The sequence below is a fragment of the Ranitomeya variabilis genome, chromosome 1 (assembly GCF_051348905.1).
Source record: "Ranitomeya variabilis isolate aRanVar5 chromosome 1, aRanVar5.hap1, whole genome shotgun sequence".
NCBI lineage: Eukaryota > Metazoa > Chordata > Amphibia > Anura > Dendrobatidae > Ranitomeya > Ranitomeya variabilis.
In genome coordinates, this window is record NC_135232.1 from 1,046,079,376 (window position 1) to 1,046,101,317 (window position 21,942).

At 44.4% G+C, this 21,942-nt stretch overlaps 1 protein-coding gene across 2 annotated transcripts; it reads right to left on the bottom strand.

Moving 5' to 3' along the window:
• Nucleotides 1–960: 960 nt before the first annotated feature.
• On the bottom strand, nt 961–21,015 carry TMEM165 (transmembrane protein 165). Of its 2 annotated transcripts, none has more exons than XM_077279742.1 (6): nt 20,671–21,015; nt 4,674–4,899; nt 3,864–4,039; nt 3,492–3,674; nt 3,025–3,130; nt 961–1,592 (listed from the first exon to the last, which is right to left on the bottom strand). In XM_077279742.1, the coding sequence occupies exons 1-6, from the start codon at nt 20,833–20,835 to the stop codon at nt 1,516–1,518; spliced, it is 933 nt and encodes a 310-aa protein (XP_077135857.1). In that variant the 5' UTR covers nt 20,836–21,015; the 3' UTR covers nt 961–1,515. The 2 variants fall into 2 exon arrangements, with proteins under 2 accessions (XP_077135857.1, XP_077135859.1); XM_077279744.1 differs by having other exon boundaries at nt 4,674–4,896; nt 20,671–20,978.
• Nucleotides 21,016–21,942: the final 927 nt, after the last annotated feature.

A 21,942-nucleotide genomic window follows, 5' to 3' on the forward strand; every position in this document is an offset into this window, starting at 1 on the left:
GGGAAAGTTATGAAATGTCCTATAAATGTCTGTTCTGTTCCAGATCTAAGGATCTCAGCTTTTAGCTGAGATGAATCTGTGCTGCACTTTATGTACATGCTCAGTAGTGACCAGTGCTGGGGAGGTTTGGCTTACCGACTTCATAGCCCTGGCAGATATTAAATAATGAAGCCAAATAAGATCAGGTAAACAATTAGGAACTGAGCTTGTGCTGGGGTAAAATGTCAGAGCAGCTTCAGTCTGAAAACATGGGTAAGAGACGTGCAGTATGTGTAATACTTTCTCTTTTATAGTTTTGTGGCAGGAAACCCTGGACAACGTTGTATTGTACATTAACAGAAAGTGAGGTAAATTAATATAAAGTTTCACTCCATAGTTGAAAGTCATGATTCGCATCTCACGGTGAGGGCCCGACTGCCCCAGGGATGGGTCTGGCATTACACCTCTGCCCAACTCAATTAAATGCTGCTCATAAGAAAAAACATGCTTTAGTATACATGCCAATTATGAGTTGTCTGCCATCTTGGTTCCTTCTGCTCTGATAGGCTTCCTGTAATACCCCTGGCTTTGCAGAGGGCAGAGTCTCATTACTGACCTATATTACTGGTAAGTGCAGTGTAGTGTAGAACTGCTGAGCCATAATTTGCATTCTGAGTATCTTATGTGTTGCCCTCTGCTAGTAACAGGTTTCTCCATGTCAGCTCTAACAAGCAGGAGCAGCATAGTCAAAACTTCTCCTGAAAGCATACACTGGAGAATCTACACACAGAACTACCTGTGATCAGTTCAAAATGATTGGATGTAACAGAGATGGGATAAAACCAAATACTAGAACATTGCTGGTAAGTTAGCATTACGCATGCAAAAAAAAGAATACTGCTAGAGTGCCATGTTAAATCAGTTTCTTCTTTAGAAACGAAAAAACACTGTGGGTTTCTTTCAACAAGCCTGACAAGCAAATAAAACATTTTTCTATTTTATTTCCTCAGATGAAATGAAAACATTTCACATCCATAAACCAAGACTTTTCTGCTGTTAACCAAATTGAACAGACATGTCAAATATTGACAACTTCTACATTCTGGATACTGTGCCCGGTCGTGGCACAATAGTGTTGGTGAGATGCTTGAGGATAAACGTTTACGAGGAAAACTATGCCTTTCAAATACTTCAATAATAGCTTTAAGGTATCATGATGTCGACAGTAGACCAGATCCTGCTTTTAAGTGTGTAGAATCGGTACCCGTTTCATAAGAAAATGCAAGCAAAATGATGACAAAATGCTAAGGGTAGAGTTGACCTTACATCTGTAAATATGGCTGAATTCACAAAGGAGAAGGAAAACAGGAGTCAAAAACTTAAGAGACAAAACATAAAAATAGTCACCAGCATTGAGTGATTCTGTACAGAGGACATCTCCTCATCTACACCTTTGTACATTATATACAGAGCTACAGTACAAAAAGGAGTCTCTTTCCACAATCTGAATTCATGAAGAAAAAAAAAAAAAAATAGCTAAAAACCAGCATCCGGACTTATAAATAAAGCTGAGAAAGCGAAAGCAAGGAAAACTACTCCACCGATGATAGTCACTGAAAAAGAGGAACAAAACAGACGAGACAAGTTAGGACTGGTTTGGATATTTTGCTTTGCAAATTTCACTCACTCATCAATCCAACCGATCTAAATTTATCTATTTCGACACACAAACATAACCCGAGGCCAGGTACTGTACGGCACTCATGTGAATGAGGAGCACGAGTCCACAGTAGAGTCCGCTGTGGTGGAGACCACCTCAGCTTCGGGGCTGGACTGGTCTGAATTAGTAATTCATGTTTGTATTATTCTAAACACATCTCCTGACCATTACCAGTTTTTTTTTAATTAAGGCTGCAGATATTGGCCATTAGTCTAATGTGTACGCCTCCACCATTAACTGAATTTCAGCAACCAAACCTTTGGTTCTCTGAGAAAAACCTCTGGCAGCTGCCCACTCAAAGAACACAGGAGTAGAGATGAGCGAATTTGATCGGGCCAGGGCTTATTCGGCAAGCTATAGCACTTACTGAGTAAGCTGCAGAGGTAACCCGGCTTCCTGGATCGCTCCGGCTGATCAGCTCTTTGGCTCCTCAGCTACATGTGTCGCGGCTGTGTGACAGTCATTTCAAACCAATCCATGCATGCGTTGTGACTGTCACCCAGCCGCGACACATGCAGCTGCGGAGCCAAAGAGCTGATCAGCCGGAGCAATCCAGGAAGCCGGGTTCCCTCTGCAGCTTATTCAGTAAGCACTATAGCTTGCCGAATAAACCCTGGCCCGATCAAATTTGCTCATCTCTACACAGGAGCACTCAACCGAACCCAAATATGGGGCAGTCAGGAGGGAGAGCGATTGTCCAAATCATTTGGCCAACTGCTATCTCATATGTATGGGGGCTGGGGGGCTTTAGCCCAGAGAACATGGTATTCTAGAATCTGGCCAGACCTGAAGCAGAAGACTAAGCAGAGAGAACCAGTGACATTTGTGAATCTACCCGAATCGTTTCCTGCTTTGAGGCTCATTCACACATCTATGATCCTGTCCATATATTTTAACAGGAATGGATCCCAACAGGGGAAATAACGTGCAGTTTGGTTAGAAGAAAACTCTTTCCTTCTGCATAAGGATCTGAACACTTCACAGATGGAACATAAGACTACACTATCACTATGTAGAGGAGGGCCTTATTTATTTTTTCTAGTCTTAAAAACAGAAAGTATAAAGTACATTGGGAGCCCCAAAACTACCCCCTCAAAAGCATATTAGGAGAATTAGAAATTGGGCACATTGACCATGGCATATCCTCTGTCACTGCAGATTACAAGCGGATGAAGCAGTTGGGCAGACTGCCAAGTGATGTTTATAGCCAGCTTATGGCCGGCCATTATATGATCCTGTACATGTACTGAAGAGTTATATAGAATTTATTTCCCAATTACGGTAGTTGTTAAAAGTAATAAAAACAAATCAACTTGTCTACTTACCGGTTCGGACTGAAATCTTCTGTGCAATCATCCTTCCACCAATGACTGCTAACCCAGTGCAAAGGCAATGTCCTACAGTACCACCAACAGCGACGCCAAACGGGTCCTGCAGGGAAAACACCATGACGTTTGCAGTTACTAGCAAGAGAAATCACCAAACCTGTTGGAGATGACTATTCAAAATGATCATGAAAAAATGGCTTTTAGAGAGGTGGTCCTGTGAAGATGAGGTTAATGTGCATTAAAATCTGGGCGTGCTCTTCACTACACTACGCACCAGCTAAATCCAACTACATACTAGATTTAGAGTAAACCTTCAAAGAGGATTATATTGCCATTCCTGTAATTTCACAGCAAGTACATCAGCCTCATCAGATCTATTTATGTACTGTGTGCAGTTTGTACTGTGATATATAGATTTAAAATCTATTTAAAATAAAAATTTTCCAAAGAAAAAAAATATTAACCTCTCGTGCAGCCAAGACAATAGTAGTTAGCTGTGAGCGATCCCCCCACTCTGCCAGGAACGTCAAAGTGAACGCTTGGACAAAAATTGGGGAGATGAACTGCATCCATTTTTTCTTGGGAACCGCTGGTCCAACTCCACTTTCCACATCACTGGGACCGTTCAGGAGCTTGGTTCTCTGAAGCTTGGAGATAAAAAAAAGAAAAGAAAGAAGAACATAGAATATCTGTACAAAACACGACAGGTGTGAATTTCTAAGGGATCTTTTGTCAGAAATTTGTGTGGGTGACATTTTTTCACTGCAGCTTGACAAAAATTGTACAAAAGTAACAAGAGTGATCACACTGGTTAACAAAATCAGATTGATAAGTACCTCCTCATCCTTTCTTTTAATTTCAGCTTGAACTTCCTCCAGCTCCTCCTGACCTTCATCTGGACTCATTTTTAACCCTTCCCGTAACATTCGAATGCCAAATATTGCAAAAAGAGCCGTGGATACATAATAGGTGTAAACCCTGGGGATGACGGTGGTGGCATAGCCAAACAACACTAAGGAGGGGGACAAAGAAAAAGCATCAAGCAGCGATAGTAATGTAGTCATGGACAACAAGAATTAACCTTTCTTAAAAAGGGGTCCCACAAAATGATTATTTTTACCTAAAATGTCAAGAGAGGTGATAAATGTGTGACTGAAGGGGACATTGCTGCTTAGACCCCACAATCCAAGAATAGATGTCTATTGTGTGAATGGAGCGCTAATGCATGACTACGTCTCCATAGACTTCTGCGGTAGTGGCAGTGTGCGTGCATAACCACAGCTCCCATAGGGAACAGAGCAGTGATCATGCACGTGCACTACTACTCCAAACAGACAAGGGTTCCCCATTTCTGGGATCAGTGGGGATCTCACCAGTCAGCCCCCCACGGTTTATACAATTAACAAGTGAATGGCAGACATACCTTTGGCGTTTTCCACATTCAATTTAGGTTCTTTTTACCAATATCTTTCTATGCTGTCAATGTAGCCATGAGCACAGCTTTAGGCTATGTGCACACGTTGCAGATTTGACTGTGGAATTTTCTGTGCAGATTCTGCATTTCTTGGCAGAAAACGCAGGTCAGAATCTGCGCCTTTTTATATTAAAACACATGACGCCATAATAAACTATGCTAAAAAAGTCACCTGATAAACAAGTCATCAGTCCTAAGGCAAGCATTGCTCCAGCGAGGACGGTCAGGCGGTTATAGCGCATCGCCATGATGGCAGCTATGAAGAAGGTCTTATCTCCCAGCTCTGACACAATGATCACAGATATGGCCGCCACAAAGGCATGGATGAAGCCCAGGTTAGTCGTGGGGCTGAAGTCTGCATTCCCAACATGAACAGCAGGTGGTTGGGTGGGATTCTGCTGTGGAACAAGGTGAAACATAACCATGAGACCAAATAACATCCTGGCAGTCCGCACCTGCACATTATTACAATCAGTCTGCGTATTAATATCGGCGTTACATTGTAATAATAAATCATCACAGGTATGTGCACACTCTCCTCATTACTGGAATTACCGACTTCAGCCACAAGTATTTCCAGCAGGTACGTAAAATCCAGTGTACATACAGTCTCCCATCCGTCCTGGCGAGCTGACCCAATATTCAGTGTAATGGAAACATCCAGCAGCCGATATCACAGTGCATGTGTATGGGAAATGGTCACAAGGGAGTACGATAGAGCACTGCTGTCAAAAAGAAAATGACTAAGCCAACTTATAGAATAAGATTGGCAGCGAAGACCATGGAAAATCACTGCCAGCTGAATACATCTAACAGTAGACACTACAAGAAAGGACGCTAATACAGTAGCAAATGGGGAAGATACGTCTGCTGTAGCCAGTTATAAAAAAAAAAAAAAAAAAAACAACAATCAAAATTGTCCAATGACATTCCTAGAGAAAACGACATGTACGGCAATGTGAGACCAAGTGGTGACATTATGGAGAAGAGGAGCAGAAGCCATTGCCAGCCGCATTGCTGATTTTAAAATGTTCCTCTGAAAAGTAAAAAATAAAAAATGGAACCCGATTTAATTAGTTTCCAGTTTTGCTAACTCTTCCAATAAGTAAGCTTTCCCTTTTTTGGAGCTATTTGACACTATGATTGAGGTATCACAAGGTAAATTATCCCCCTTTCATCAGATAGGGGATAACATTGATTACTAGGGGGACAACCGTTGAGACTCCCAGCGATCCTGACAATGGGGCTCTGCAGCCCAGTCTGAATAAAGCAGCGATGGATCATGGGCCCCACTTTCTCTATGGGACTGTCAGGGTAGCCACGTACAGAGTTAGGCTACAGCCGACAGAGAAAGAATAGCATCAATGTACCCATGACAGACCTCCTTTCCATTCAGGCTGGGCACTAAAGAGCCCCAATCTTGGCATTACTGGGGGTTTCAGAAGCTGGGCTCCCCACTGATCAGGAGTTTGTTCCTTATCCTATGGATAGAGGATACCTGTGGGAAAACCCCTATAACCCCTTCACCCCCAGAGCTTTTTCCGTTTTCGTTTTTCGCTCCCCTCCTTCCCAGAGCCATAACTTTTTTATTTTTCCGTCAATTTGGCCATGTGAGGGCTTATTTTTTGCGGGACGAGTTGTACTTTTGAACGTCATCATTGGTTTTAGCATGTCGTGTACTAGAAAACGGGAAAAAAATTCCAAGTGCAGTGAAATTGCAAAAAAAGTGCAATCCCACACTTGTTTTTTGCTTGCCTATTTTGCTAGGTTCACTAAATGCTAAAACTGACCTGCCATTATGATTCTCCAGGTCACTACGAGTTCATAGACACCTAACATGGCTAGGTTATTTTTCACCTAAGTGGTGAAAAAAAATTCCAAACTTTGCAAAAAACAAAACAAAAGTGCGCCATTTTCCGATACTCGTAGCGTCTCCATTTTTCGTGATCTGGGGTCAGGTGAGGGCTTATTTTTTGCGTGCCGAGCTGGCGTTTTTAATGATAGCATTTTGGTGTAGATACGTTCTTTTGATCGCCCGTTATTGCATTTTAATGCAATGTCGTGGCGACCAAAAAAACGTAAATCTGGCGTTTCGAATTTTTTTCTCATTACGCCATTTAGCGATCAGGTTAATGCTTTTTTTTTATTGATAGATCGGGCGATTCTGAACGCGGCGATACCAAATATGTGTAGGTTGGGGTTTTTTTTTATTGATTTATTTTGATTGGGGCGAAAGGGGGGTGATTTAAACTTTTATATTTTTTTTATTTTTTTCACATTTTTAAAAACTTTTTTTTTTTTTTACTTTTGCCATGCTTCTATAGCCTCCATGGGAGGCTAGAAGCAGGCACAGCCCAATCGGCTCTGCTACATAACAGCGATCATCAGATCGCTGTTATGTAGCTAAAATGCAGGTGTGCTGTGAGCGCCGACCACAGGGGGGCGCTCACAGCCACCGGCAATCAGTAACCATAGAGGTCTCAAGGACCTCTATGGTTACAATGGAGGAGCATCACCGACCCCCGATCATGTGACGGGGGTCGGCGATGCGCTCATATCCGGCCGCACGGCCGGATGCGGTAGTTAAATGCCGCTGTCTGCGTTTGACAGCGGCATTTAACTAGTTAATAGCGGCGGGTGATCGCGATTTCACCCGCCGCTATTGCGCGCACATGTCAGCTGTAAAAAACAGCTGACATGTTGCGACTTTGATGTGCGCTCACCGCCGGAGCGCACATCAAAGCGGGGGTCCCGACATGTGACGTACTATTCCGTCACATGTCGGGAAGGGGTTAAAGGGCACCTGTCACCCCGTTTTTTCCGTATGAGATAAAAATACTGTTAAATAGGGCCTGAGCTGTGCATTACAACAGTGTATTTTGTGGACCCCGATTCCCCACCTATGCTGCCAAAATACGTTACCAAAGTAGCCGTTTTCGCCTGTCAATCAGGCTGGTCTGGTCAACAGGGCGTGGTGTCTTCCCCCAGATCTTGCTTAGTTTTCCGTTGGTGGCGTAGTGGTTTGCGCATGCCCAAGGCCCGAATCCACTGCACAGGGGAGTGAAAAGAGCACGATGTGCGTTATTTTCCTGTTGATCGGTGGGGGCGGCCATCTTCCTTTGGCCGCGCGTGCGCAGATGGAGCGCTCTGCTGCCCGCGGCTTCAGGAAAATGGCCGCGGGATGCCGCGCGTGTGCAGATGGAGATCGCGGCGGCCATTTTCCTGAAGCAGAATTCGCATCTCGGCTTCAGGAAAATGGCCGCCGCGATCTCCATCTGCGCACGCGCGGCATCCCGCGGCCATTTTCCTGAAGCCGCGGGCAGCAGAGCGCTCCATCTGCGCACACACGGCCAAAGGAAGATGGCCGCCCCCACCGATCACCAGGGAAATAGAACACATCGCGCTGTTTTCACTCCCCTGTACAGTGGATTCGGGACCTTGGGCATGCGCAAACCACTACGCCACCAACGGAAAACTAAGCAAGATCTGGGGGAAGACACCACGCCCTTTTGACCAGACCAGCCTGATTGACAGGCGAAAACGGCTACTTTGGTAACGTATTTTGGCAGCATAGGTGGGGAATCGGGGTCCACAAAATACACTGTTGTAATGCACAGCTCAGGCCCTATTTAACAGTATTTTTATCTCATACGGAAAAAAACGAGGTGACAGGTGCCCTTTAACCCCTTTCTGACATCAGACGTACTATCCCGTCGAGGTGGGGTGGGCCCGTATGACCACCGACGGGATAGTACGTCATACGCGATCGGCCGCGCTCACGGGGGGAGCGCGGCCGATCGCGGCCGGGTGTCAGCTGCATATCGCAACTGACATCCGGCACTATGTGCCAGGAGCGGTCACGGACCGCCCCCGGCACATTAACCCCCGGCACACCGCGATCAAACATGATCGCGGTGTACCGGCGGTATAGGGAAGCATCGCGCAGGGAGGGGGCTCCCTGCGGGCTTCCCTGAGTCCCCGGAGCAACACGATGTGATCGCATTGCTCCGAGGGTCTCCTACCTCCCTCCTCGCCGCAGGTCCCGGATCCAAGATGGCCGCGGCATCCGGGTCCTGCAGGGAGGGAGGTGGCTTACCGAGTGCCTGCTCAGAGCAGGCGCTGGTAAGCCTGCAGCCCTGCACAGCAGATCGTCGATCTAACAGAGTGCTGTGCACACTGTCAGATCAATGATCTGTAATGTCCCCCTCTGGGACAAAGTAAAAAAGTTTAAAAAAAATTCCCCACATGTGTGTAAAAAAAAAATAAAAAAAATATCCTAAATAAAGAAAAAAAATATATATATATTATTCCCATAAATACATTTCTTTAGCTAAATAAAATAAAAAAACAATAAAAGTACACATATTTAGTATCGCCGCGTCCGTAACGACCCAACCTATAAAACTGCCCCACTAGTTAACCCCTTCAGTAAACACCGTAAGAAAAAAAAAAAAACGAGGCAAAAAACAACGCTTTATTATCATACCGCCGAACAAAAAATGGAATAACACGCGATCAAAAAGACTGATATAAATAACCATGGTACCGCTGAAAACGTCATCTTGTCCCGCAAAAAATGAGCCGCCATACAGCATCATCAGCAAAAAAATAAAAAAGTTATAGTCCTGAGAATAAAGCGATACCAAAATAATTATTTTTTCTATAAAATTGTTTTTATCGTATAAAAGCGCCAAAACATAAACAAAATGATATAAATGAGATATCGCTGTAATCGTACTGACCCGACGAATAAAACTGCTTTATCAATTTTACCAAACGCGGAACGGTATAAACGCCTCCCCCAAAAGAAATTCATGAATAGCTGGTTTTTGATCACTCTGCCTCACAAAAATCGGAATAAAAAGCGATAAAAAAAGTCACGTGTCCGAAAATGTTACCAATAAAAACGTCAACTCGTCCCGCAAAAAACAAGATCTCACATGACTCTGTGGACTCAAATATGGAAAAATTACAGCTCTCAAAATGTGGTAACGCAAAAAATATTTTTTGCAATGAAAAGCGTCTTTCAGTGTGTGACGGCTGCCAATCATAAAAATCCGCTAAATAACCCGCTATAAAAGTAAATCAAACCCCCCTTCATCACCCCCTTAGTTAGGGAAAAATAAAAAAATTAAAAAATGTATTTATTTCCATTTTCCCATTAGGGTTAGGGTTAGGGCTAGAGTTAGGACTAGGGTTAGGGTTGGGGCTAGGGTTAGGGCTAGGGTTGGGGCTAGGGTTGGGGCTAGGGCTAGTGATAGGGCTAGGGTTATTGCTAGGGCTAGGGTTGGGGCTACAGTTAGGGTTGGGGCTAAAGATAGGGTTAGGGTTTGGATTACATTTACGGTTGGGAATAGGGCTGGGTGTGTCTGGGTTAGAGGAGTGGTTAGGGTTACTGTTGGGATTAGGGTAAGGGGTGTGTTTGGATTAGGGTTTCAGTTATAATTGGGGGGTTTCCACTGTTTAGGCACATCAGGGGCTCTCCAAACGGGACATGGCATCCGATCTGAATTCCAGCCAATTCTGCGTTGAAAAAGGAAAACAGTGCTCCTTCCCTTCAGAGCTCTCCCGTGTGCCCAAACAGGGGTTTACCCCAACATATGGGGTATCAGCGTACTCAGGACAAATTGGACATCATCTTTTGGGATCCAATTTCTCCTGCTACCCTTGGGAAAATACAAAACTGGGGGCCAAAAAATAAGTTTTGTGGGAAAAAAAAGATTTTTTATTTTCACGGCTCTGCGTTGTAAACTGTAGTGAAACACTTGGGGGTTCAAAGTTCTCACAACACATCTAGATAAGTTCCTTGGGGGGTCTAGTTTCCGATATGGGGTCACTTGTGGGGGGTTTGTACTGTTTGGGTACATCAGGGGCTCTGCAAATGCAACGTGACACCTGCAGACCAATCCATTTAAGTCTGCATTCCAAATGGCGCTCCTTCCCTTCCGAGCTCTGTCATGCGCCTAAACAGTGGTTCCCCCCCACATATGGGGTATCAGCGTACTCAGGACAAATTGGACAACAACTTTTGGGGTCCAATTTATCCTGATACCCTTGTGAAAATACAAAACTGAGGGCTAAAAAATCATTTTTGTGAAAAAAAAAAAAGAATTTTTATTTTCACGGCTCTGCGTTATAAACTGTAGTGAAACACTTGGGGTCTACTCTCAAAACACATCTAGATAAGTTCCTTAGGGGGTCTACTTTCCAAAATGGTGTCACTTGTGGGGGTTTTTAATGTTTAGGCACATCAGGGGCTCTCCAAACGCAACATGGCATCCCATCTTAATTCCAGTCAATTTTGCATTGAAAAGTAAAATAGCGCTCCTTCTCTTCCGAGCTCTGCTTTGCGCCCAAACAGTGGTTTACCCCCACATATGGGATATCGTCGTACTCAGGACAAATTGCACAACAACTTTTGTGGTCTAATTTCTTCTCTTACCCTTGGGGAAATAAAAAAATGGGGGCGAAAAGATCATTTTTGTGAAAAAATATGATTTTTTATTTTTACGGCTCTGCATTATAAACTTCTGTGAAGCACTTGTTGGGTCAAAGTGCTCAACACACATCTAGATAAGTTCCTTAAGGGGTCTACTTTCCAAAATGGTGTCACTTGTGGGGAGTTTCAATGTTTAGGCACATCAGGGGCTCTCCAAACGCAACATGGCGTCCCATCTCAATTCCAGTCAATTTTGCATTGAAAAGTCAAATGGCGCTCCTTCCCTTCCGAGCTCTGCCCTGCGCCCAAACAATGGTTTACACCCACATATGGGGTATCAGCGTACTCAGGACAAATTGTACAACAAATTTTGGGGTCTATTTTCTCCTGTTACCCTTGGTAAAATAAAACAAATTGGAGCTGAAATAAATTGTGTGTGAAAAAAAGTTAAATGTTCATTTTTATTTAAACATTCCAAAAATCCCTGTGAAACACCTGAAGGGTTAATAAACTTCTTGAAAGTGGTTTTGAGTACCTTGAGGGGTGCAGTTTTTAGAATGGTGTCACACTTGGGTATTTTCTATCATATAGACCCCTCAAAATGACTTCAAATAAGATGTGGTCCCTAAAAAAAAAATGGTGTTGTAAAAATGAGAAATTGCTGGTCAACTTTTAACCCTTATAACTCCGTCACAAAAAAAATTTTGGTTCCAAAATTGTGCTGATGTAAAGTAGACATGTGGGAAATGTTACTTATTAAGTATTATGCGTGACATAGGTCTGTGATTTAAGTGCATAAAAATTCAAAGTTGGAAAATTGCGAAATTTTCAAAATTTTTGCCAAATATTCGTTTTTTTCACAAATAAACGCAAGTTATATCAAAGAAATTTTACCACTATCATGAAGTACAATATGTCACAAGAAAACAATGTCAGAATCGCCAAGATCCGTTGAAGCGTTCTAGAGTTATAACCTCAAAGGGACAGTGGTCAGAATTGTAAAAACTGGCCCGGTCATTAACGTGCAAACCACCCTTGGGGGTGAAGGGGTTAAGCATAAGGGAGCAATCCTTGTGTTTTCCAGTTGCCACAATGTGTCCTCTGTTGATATAGGGCAGTGGTTGCTCCAGAATAGCCCTAATATTTCAATATTCTGTGCATAGAGCTGGACAAAGAGAGAATCCTAACCCCAGAGACATTTCTAGGACAAAGCTTTGCACTTTGTGCCTCTGGACGATATATCTGCTTGGCTCCCATAGCACTACAACTACACCACATAACCCGAAAATAAAGAAACCTCGGATCCAGGAAACAATCTTTGGTAAGCCTTCTAGGACTGAATTATGATAGCTGATGGGCTCAGGATGGACACTCTCTGCCTTCACAATACAGCAGAAACCCCTAGGAGCAATAATCTGATAGAGAAGCTGACTGTACAGCAGGCCACGGCCTTTCTGCAGGACGCACAAGCATTTCATTTTAATTAACCAGATCAATGAAGGAGAAAATAAAAGGTCTCATCATGAACGCTGCAGCCCCTGTAGAAGATACAGTGGAAAGCTGGAACCAAAATTGGCACAAAACGTATCGATGACGAAATGTCCATCACTTCATTGACCAGGACATTCAGTAAGAGGTCATGACACAAACAGGATGAGCAAACAGTAGTATCGTACTTCTTTGAAGGGAAATTGGCTTTTCTACATCATTTTTTACTATTTGCTGACTTCCCAATACAAGGTAAGAAAAGAAAATGTGTGTGTGTCAATGGTTCTCTCTGGAGGTGTAAGAACCAGTTTGCAGCTCACAGTACGTTGCTGAAGGCTACATATCAATGTTCTGGGCTGTAGATTAATCACCGACAATCTTTATGATATAAAAAGGCCCATAAGATAGTAGCCATCTATGCTTTTTGAAAGTCAAAAGGAAAAAAAATCATTTGGGGAATAATGCCCAAAACATGATGGACCACAGATGGACTTACAGAGGAAGACTTCCTCCAGCAGTTTACTTTCTTCTAACGGGCATATGATGACCCCCGAGAAACAACCCCATAGCATTATCTGTCCTCCAAGCTGTACAGCTGGCACAATAGTCTGGTAACTTTCTCCTGGCATTTGTCAAAACCAGACCCATCAGACTGCCAGATAGAGAAGATTTATCACTCCACAGAACACGTTTCCACTGCTCCATAGTCCAGTGATGGCAGCTTTACACCACTCTATGCAATGCTTGACACTGTGCTTGGTGATGTAAGGCTGCATGCAGCTGCTTTCCCATTGAAACCCATGTAATGAAGGTCCTAGAGCATAGTTTTGTGCTGTTAATACCAGAGGAGGTTGGTACTCTACAGTTATGGAGTCTGCAGAGTGTTGGTGGTATTTATGCACTATTCTCCTCAAGCCTTGGTGACCCCCGTTCTTTAGCTTTATGTGATCTCCAGTAATGGCTGAGTTGCTCTGTTTCCACTTTTTAATAATACCACTCACAGTTTGCAGTTGGTCATTTTGAAGGTAAAAAAAATTAAACAAACTGAATTTCTCCAAAAAGATGGCATCTTATTACTGTATCAATCATATCCATGCACAAGAGATTTTAAGATAGTTTTGCAATTTAAAAATAAAACAATTGCAATCACCTTATTAGACCTGTTTCACATATCTAATATTCACGATCCGAGTACAGATTGTGATATATGGACCGGCTACGGGTCGCACCTATGTGGCTCGAGTTCGGATCCCCACCTGCCAGTCCGGACATTGCGATCTGTTCTTGGAACTGTGAAACTGGCCTTATAATGACTAGCACCCGGCAGGCTCCAGCGGAGCATTAACATCTCTGCGCTAGGCACAGCTGCTCATTAATAATGCAGCCGGTTTCTGGGCAACTCACGATGGTATTTCATGGTACACACAATGATACCAACTAATCGTCAGAATATTAATGTCCCAGGAATGAGGAAGCTGTGCGCTTCTTAAGTAAAGTCACACCTTTACAGTTCCACTATGGAGAGAACACGGTGATTCAGATTCATCATTCTTTTACGCCTTTTTGAAGTTTGGATTTTTAGCATTTTTTACTTTAGTGCCCAATTCATTATGGCCTTTGCAACATTTTTACTCTAGTGTACGCGACAATATGGAAGTGGTTTTCATTATCCTGATGATTTGGGCTAATTCATTTTCAAAACTCTTGAGCAAAGTTGCTACACTGGAGCGCAAAATCTGACTTTTTGGTGCAGCTGAGGACTGACATGCAACAATATAAAGCCTATTTAAAAGAGACAATTTAAGGATTGTCGCCCAAAACTCACTAGAAAAAAAAAAAGAAAGAAAATCACATCTGATGAATCAACACTAGCAATGAGCGAAGTGCTCAGGTAAGGTGTTATCTGAGCATGCTCAGGTGCGTTACAATCTCTTCAGCGTGCTCGAAAAATATGTTCATGTCCCCGTGGCTGTATGTCTTGAGTCTGTTCGACAGCCGCAACAGATGCAGCAATTGCATAACAAACAGGAAATCCATGCATGCGTTGTGGCTGTCTAACACCCACGATAGAGAGGGTAATGGTGTGCACTCTGGTCAAGAGTTGTGGAGGTGCTGGTAAATCAGACCGTGTGGTCAAGTCAATAGTAAAAGAAAAGTACCGCACACTCAAAGTTGATATGATGCAAAAAGGTAAATGCCAGATTTATTAACACAAAAAAATGTCAACAATTGCCACTGTGTAGGTTTGTAGTGAGGAAACCCAACGTTTCGACCCTCCCGGGTCTTATTCATGGGGTTACTAGGAAACAAATAGACAGTATAAGCAGCTGTTTGTGACATGTTATACACCGAAAATACACAAGAACAAAAACAAAAAACAAAATACCAAAGCATAATAAAAACATACTATGTACAATATATACAGAGCAACCAGAAGTGACAATAGGGGTACTCTGGGGAGCAGCGAAAACTCAGTCTATGGTACAAGGGTAATGTCAGCAATTCCCTGTTTAAGGGAGAAAATCATAATAATGTTTACCTTCACTCTTTTGTTACACATACATAGGGGTGGCAGTGTTGGTAGGCAAGACAAAGGTCCTTTACAGTATAACCTGTCATTATAATAGAAAGTCAACATTTATGCAATGTATACGCAATAGGACAGCAAAATTCCGGTGAGTATGGAAGGGGTTATCAGATATGTTCTGTCATAAAGGTAAAGAGTCAGTCCCAAGGAATGTGTTGTAATGGGGTGACTAAGGGGCAGTCTATGTGAGAGCCAATACAGGAGATACCCCAGTGATACAGAGGATAACGTTATGGATACCTTGTAAGTCCAATAGTAGCTCCTATAAAACAGGCCAGGGGGTCCTGTATGGGGTAAGCTGCAGCAAAGTGAGGGGTCCTGCAGACACCCACGAGACATGCAGCTGCGGGGGCTTGAACATATTTTTCGAGCACGCTATAGACACACTGTTAGGAGCCGAGCATTGTCGCATAACGCCTTATTCGATCACGTTTATTCATCACTAATCGAGACTTATGTATTTTAATATGCAGCTCTTTAAACAGCTAAACAAGAAAGCTAATGGAGAACCCCAGGCATGCTGTCTACCTTTCCATCTTGAATTGTAAGCATCATTTACTCAGTTGTTCACACAGATTCAGTACCCACAGTGGGAACCGCATTTATCAGACATTTATGGCATATTCTGTTGATAAGAAATCTCAAATTTCCCTTTAAAGCATCACACACGTCGCAGAAAACATGTGCTATGATTTTCCACTTAATTCACTACTCAGACAGAAAAATCTACATGTATCAAAGGCCAAAATCCGTGTCAACTCCGCAATATAGTAGACATGGTGTAAAGTAGAAAACCATTCTATCGGTGCAGGTCTTTTCCACCAGATTCAGGTTTATACTATATAAAGGACTGTCACTTGCTGCAGATTTTCAGTGCGGATACAAAGATAAGGGTTACAGACCAGGGTGTCTGACAAGCTCATGACAGCTTTCACTAACACAAAAAGTTCCACATTTTTAACAAAAGCCACAATGCAAAGATGAGGTTCAGCCCAAAAAATGAATTTATGTAAAAGGAAAAAAAAGAAGTCCCAACATGTCCATGTGCGCACAATGTAGCACTTTGGCTGACTTTATCATACATGCACATCCTCTGCCGGCTAGAGCCACTTCTGTTAGCGGCTTATAGAAGTGGAGCAAGTGGAAGAAAGCCTGCTCCAAGAACATGATAATAAGCTCAGTGTATCCGAATGACTAGGACCAGTACTGTATCCCAGCCACTGCATCACCGAGTTGTAGCACAATGTGAGCTCAGCAAGAAGGTGCCGCCGACAAGCCTGTAATAACCATGGAACGTCATCCTGCACACAGTTTGCTTTACTAATCATAGGAAGAAGTGGAGAGGATTTCGGATTAGAATCCATTCAACGTCAGTGAAGTATGGAGAGATCTGGAAACTGTGGGCCGATGCTGAGAGCCGCACCAAGACCCTGCATTATATGATGCTGGCACATCAGACGCCTGTATGCTGCCTTGTGCAATCCACAACATCAATGTGCAGAATATTCGCAGCAAGCCCCGAATTACGGGCTCACCTATTCTGCTACTTCAGGGTTGGGATTTCACAATCTCTTTTGTAGAAATTACAGTTAAGGTACCGTCACACTAAACGACGCTGCAGCGATACAGACAACGATGCCGATCGCTGCAGCGTCACTGTTTGGTCGCTGGAGAGCTGTCACACAGACCGCTCTCCAGCGACCAACGATGCTGAGGTCCCTGGGTAACCAGGGTAAACATCGGGTTGCTAAGCGCAGGGCCGCGCTTAGTAACCCGATGTTTACCCTGGTTACCAGTGTAAAATGTAAAAAACAAACACTACATACTCACCTTCGCGTCCCCCGGTGTCCGCTTCCTGCACTGACTGAGTGCCGGCCCTAACAGCAGAGCGGTGACGTCACCGCTGTGCTGTGCTTTCACTTTACGGGCGGCGCTCAGTCAGTGCAGGAAGCGGAAGGCGAGGGACGTGACGGACATCAGAGGGTGAATATGTACTGTTTGTTTTTTTACATTTTACACTGGTAACCAGGGTAAACATCGGGTTATTAAGCGCGGCCCTGCGCTTAGTAACCCGATATTTACCCTGGATACCATTGTAAAACATCGCTGGTATCGTTGCTTTTGCTGTCAAACACAACGATACACGGCGACCTGACGACCAAATAAAGTTCTGAACTTTAATCAACGACCAGCGATATCACAGCAGGATCCTGATCGCTGCTGCGTGTCAAACACAACGATATCGCTATCCAGGACGCTGCAACGTCACGGATCGCTAGCGATATCGTTTAGTGTGACGGTACCTTTAGTAAGGTCACCCTAAAGCAGCGAGCTAAATACAGAAAATTCCTCGGAAAAGGAACAGTTCACTTCTCTTATTATTCATGATCTAATTATTTGAACAGGAGGTTATCTGCAAATCTGGACAACTAAACTACCTGTCTACATCCAGTTGCAGCCAGAGGTTAGAACAGCAGGTCAATGGGGGATGCCAGGTGTCAGACGACTCAGACCCCCCCACGATCTGATAACTGGTGACTAGTGATGAGCGAGTATACTCGTTACTCGAGTTTCTCCGAGCAAGCTCACGTGATCTCTGAGTATTTTGGGCATGCTCGGAGATTTAGTTTAAGTCGTCGCAGCTGCATGATTTGTGAATGCTAGCTAGCCTGAATACATGTGGGGGTTGCCTGGTTGTAAGGGAATCCCCACATGTATTCAGCCCGTCTAGAAGTCACAAATCATGCAGCTGCGTCGACAAACAATCTCCGAGCACGCCCAAAATACTCAGAGATCACCCGAACATGCTTGGAGAAACTCGAATAACGAGCATACTCGCTCATCACTACTGGTGACCCATCCTAAAGACAGATCATAAAGAGAAAGGACAGGAGAACTTGTAATCTTTACCACAATCCAAGCACTGTGTTTTTTTTCTTTTACATGTAAATACAAAGAGCTTTGATGTGCAACTCTGCCCTATATCAGAAGAAAAGGCCGTGTGCTGCAGCTGTGAGTATACAGCCGACCACTCACTGTAATGACCAGGATCAAAGATAACTCTGATCCAGGCCATTTAGAGAGTCAATGGTCATGTAGATGTTTAGCTACAAGGAAGCGGGATCTTCTATATCTTAATCTGCTCCCTGGGACATGATGGTGGCAATACCAACCTGAGGCCTAAAGGCCCCGTCTCACATAGCGAGATCGCTAGCGAGATCGCTGCTGAGTCACAAGTTTTGTGACGCAACAGCGACCTCCATAGCGATCTCGCTATGTGTGACACGTACCAGCGATCAGGCCCCTGCTGCGAGATCGCTGGTCGTGTCGGAATGGCCTGGACCTTTTTTTGGTCGTTGAGGCCCCGCTGACATCGCTGAATCGGTGTGTGTGACACCGATCCAGCGATGTCTTCACTGGTAACCAGGGTAAACATCGGGTTACTAAGCGCAGGGCCGCGCTTAGTAACCCGATGTTTACCCTGGTTACCAGCGTAAATGTAAAAAAAAAACAAACAGTACATACTCACCTTCTGATGTCCGTCAGGTCCCTTGGCGTCTGCTTCCTGCTCTCACTGAGATCCGGCCGTACAGTGAGAAGTGAGAGCACAGCAGTGACGTCACCGCTGCGCTCTGCTCTCACTGTACGGCGGCTCAGTCAGAGCAGGAAGCAGACGGCAAGGGACCTGACGGACACCGAAAGGCGAGTATGTAGTGTTTGTTTTTTTTGGTAACCAGAGTAAACATCGGGTTACTAAGCGCGGCCCTGCGCTTAGTAACCCGATGTTTACCCTGGTTACCCGGGTGCTGCAGGGGGACTTCGGCATCGTTGAAGACAGTTTCAACGATGCCGAAGTCGTTCCCCTGATCGTTGGTCGCTGGAGAGCGGTCTGTGTGACAGCTCCCCAGCGACCACACAGCGACTTACCAACGATCACGGCCAGGTCGTATCGCTGGTCGTGATCGTTGGTAAATCGCTATGTGAGACGGGGCCTTAACAGGAGCCACTACACCTGCCACAGCTGCATGGCCACGATGGCTACAGATTGCCCGTCAGTTTATCACCTACAGACAAGGATGCTTTGGTATAGTGAGTATAACAAAGCAGAATGGAAGCCTTCAGCAGGGGGACTAAAGTAAAACAAGGTTACTAAAGTGACAGAAGAAACTTAGTTTATTAAAAGCTGTCTATTTTAACTTTAATATATGCATATAGTATTATCTTAGCTTGTACAGCTATGGGCAGAGGGAAAAAACAAAAATGAGTTCCATCCTGAAGTGTCACCCTCTGTCCAGTCACGTACGTGTGTGTGTGTGTGTGTGTGTGTGTGTGTGTGTGTGTGTCTGTATATACACTAACATACATACATACATACCATATAACACACACACTTATACATATGACACACTCACTATACTACCATACACACACACACACACACACACACACACACACACACACACACCATATAACACATACACATGTATATAAACACACACTAATCTACTATATAATTGTCTATGGGTCACTTCCGTCTGTCCTTCTGTCTGTCTGTCACGGATATTCATTGGTCACGGCCTCTGTCTGTCATGTAATCCAAGTCGCTGATTGGTCGTGGCAAAACAGCCACGACCAATCAGTGACGGGCACAGTCTGGCGGAAAAATGGCCGCTCCTTCCTCCCCGCAGTCAGTGCCCGCTCCGTACTCCCCTCCAGTCAGCGCTCACAGGGTTAATGGCAGTGTTGACCGCGGTGTAACGCACTCGGTTAACGCTGCTATTAACCCTGTGTGACCAACTTTTTACTACTCATGCTGCCTATGCAGCATGAACAGTAAAACGATCTAATATTAAAAATAATTTTAAAAAAAATAAAAAATAGTTACATACTCACCCTCCGTTGGCCCCCGGATCGACAATAGGCCTTTCCCGATCGTGACGCTCCGGTAACCGGTCCATGCTGCGATCTCATGAGATGATGACCTAGCGAGACTGCTACGTCATCATCTCGCGAGACCGCAATGCACTCTTCAGACCGGAGCACGCGAGGAGCATCGGTGACCGGCCGCTTCTGGGCGCCAACGGAGGGGGAGTATGTAACTATTTTTTATCAGGGATATGCTGTATACTATGTGGCTGGGCAATATACTACGTGGACATGCATATTCTAGAATACCTGATGCGTTAGAATCGGGCCACCATCTAGTATATACATATATGTACACACACCCATACATACACCATATAACACACACGTTTATATATACACACACTCACACCATATGACGCATACACATGTATATACACACTATGCTACCATACATACACACACACACACATGTATATACACACACACACCCCATATAACACTATATATATATATATATATATATATATATATATATATATATATATATATATACACACACACACACACTATACTAGCATATATACACACCATATAACACATACACATGTATACACACACACTATAGTAACATATATACACATGTATGCACACACACTATACATACACATGTATACACACACTATACTAGTATATATATATATATATATATATATATATATATATATATATATACACACACACATACTAACACACATTCGCACCATATAACCCAGGCCTTGGCCTCACCTCCGCCCGGGCCACCTCCTCGGGTCTCTGGGGCAGCGGCGGCTCGTGGTTGCGGTGAGTCCCGTCGTCCTCCTGGATGGCCGGCACCAGGCCGGGGAGTAGCAGCACACAGAGGCCGCAGATGAGCAGGGCCGGCGGGCATCTTCCCCGCTGTGCCGCCTCCATGGAGTCGTTGGGAGCTCGGTCTTAGAGGAACTTGTTGGCCGCCGTTCCCGTCCGGCCGGTTCTCCCGTCTCCACACCGCTCTCACACAGCCCGCCCCTCTGCCATCGTCAGCTGCAGAAAATCTAACCCGCTGAGGCGACCAGATCAACCAGTCCGCGGCCCATTGGTCAGAGAGGCAGTGACAGAGGAAGTGCGTGACGATTACGACAGCAGGGACTGCACTGGGCTCCAGCCAAGAACAGACGCCATTTTTTTGAAGGAATGTGGACTCGGAGACACATCAGCTGCTACAACAAGCCGGCCTAGGATAGCAGACAACAGGAGGCTACAGAGGTACGCTCTAGTGTTCAGAACATGGACACGTGACAATCCTGTGAGCAACGGAACAGTATTAGGAATGCTGGATTGCTCCTAGCTCCCCCTAGTGGTCATAGAAACACGAACGCTAGCGCCCCTAGTGATCAGCTCTGGTAATTGGCAAAAACTTTTTTTTTTACCTCAGGATCTGTAATCCAAAACTAGGAGTGTGACATTCAGAGGAAAAGTATAATAGAAACACGTCACCACTTCTGTATTTATCCCCACTCCTGGTTTTGTCTTACAAATGGTGAATGTGGCCTTAGTCCAGGTTCACACAACAATATTTTCGGTCTGTTCATGGAAAAAGCAACAGCAGTCTGTTCAATGCTACTCAGTTGGAATGTTCTGCGTGTTTTTTTCACGGACTGAATTTCACAGGAAAATAATGGCAGCATGTATTTATTTGTTCGTTATGTCTGACAAGGCTCGCCCCTGCAGTCTGAGGAGACAGGCAGACGGCGGTATAACACGGAGGACGATCACTAGCAGGATAAATCCACTTTGAGCTTGCACATGGAGCGCAGTGTGACCAGGAGGGTCAGCGGAGAGGAGCGGAGCCGGGCTGGGAACTGGGAACACGGCGGTCAGTGACACTACGGTGCACGCTGTTACACAGGCTTAGCAATGAAGGAATATTGGGAGTGTTTCTTTAACGTAGGAAACTGAATTAGATCTTGTAAATTTGTAACTGCTGATGTATTAAAATGGACGGCGTGCGGATGACAAGCGAGATGAAAATCGCCCATT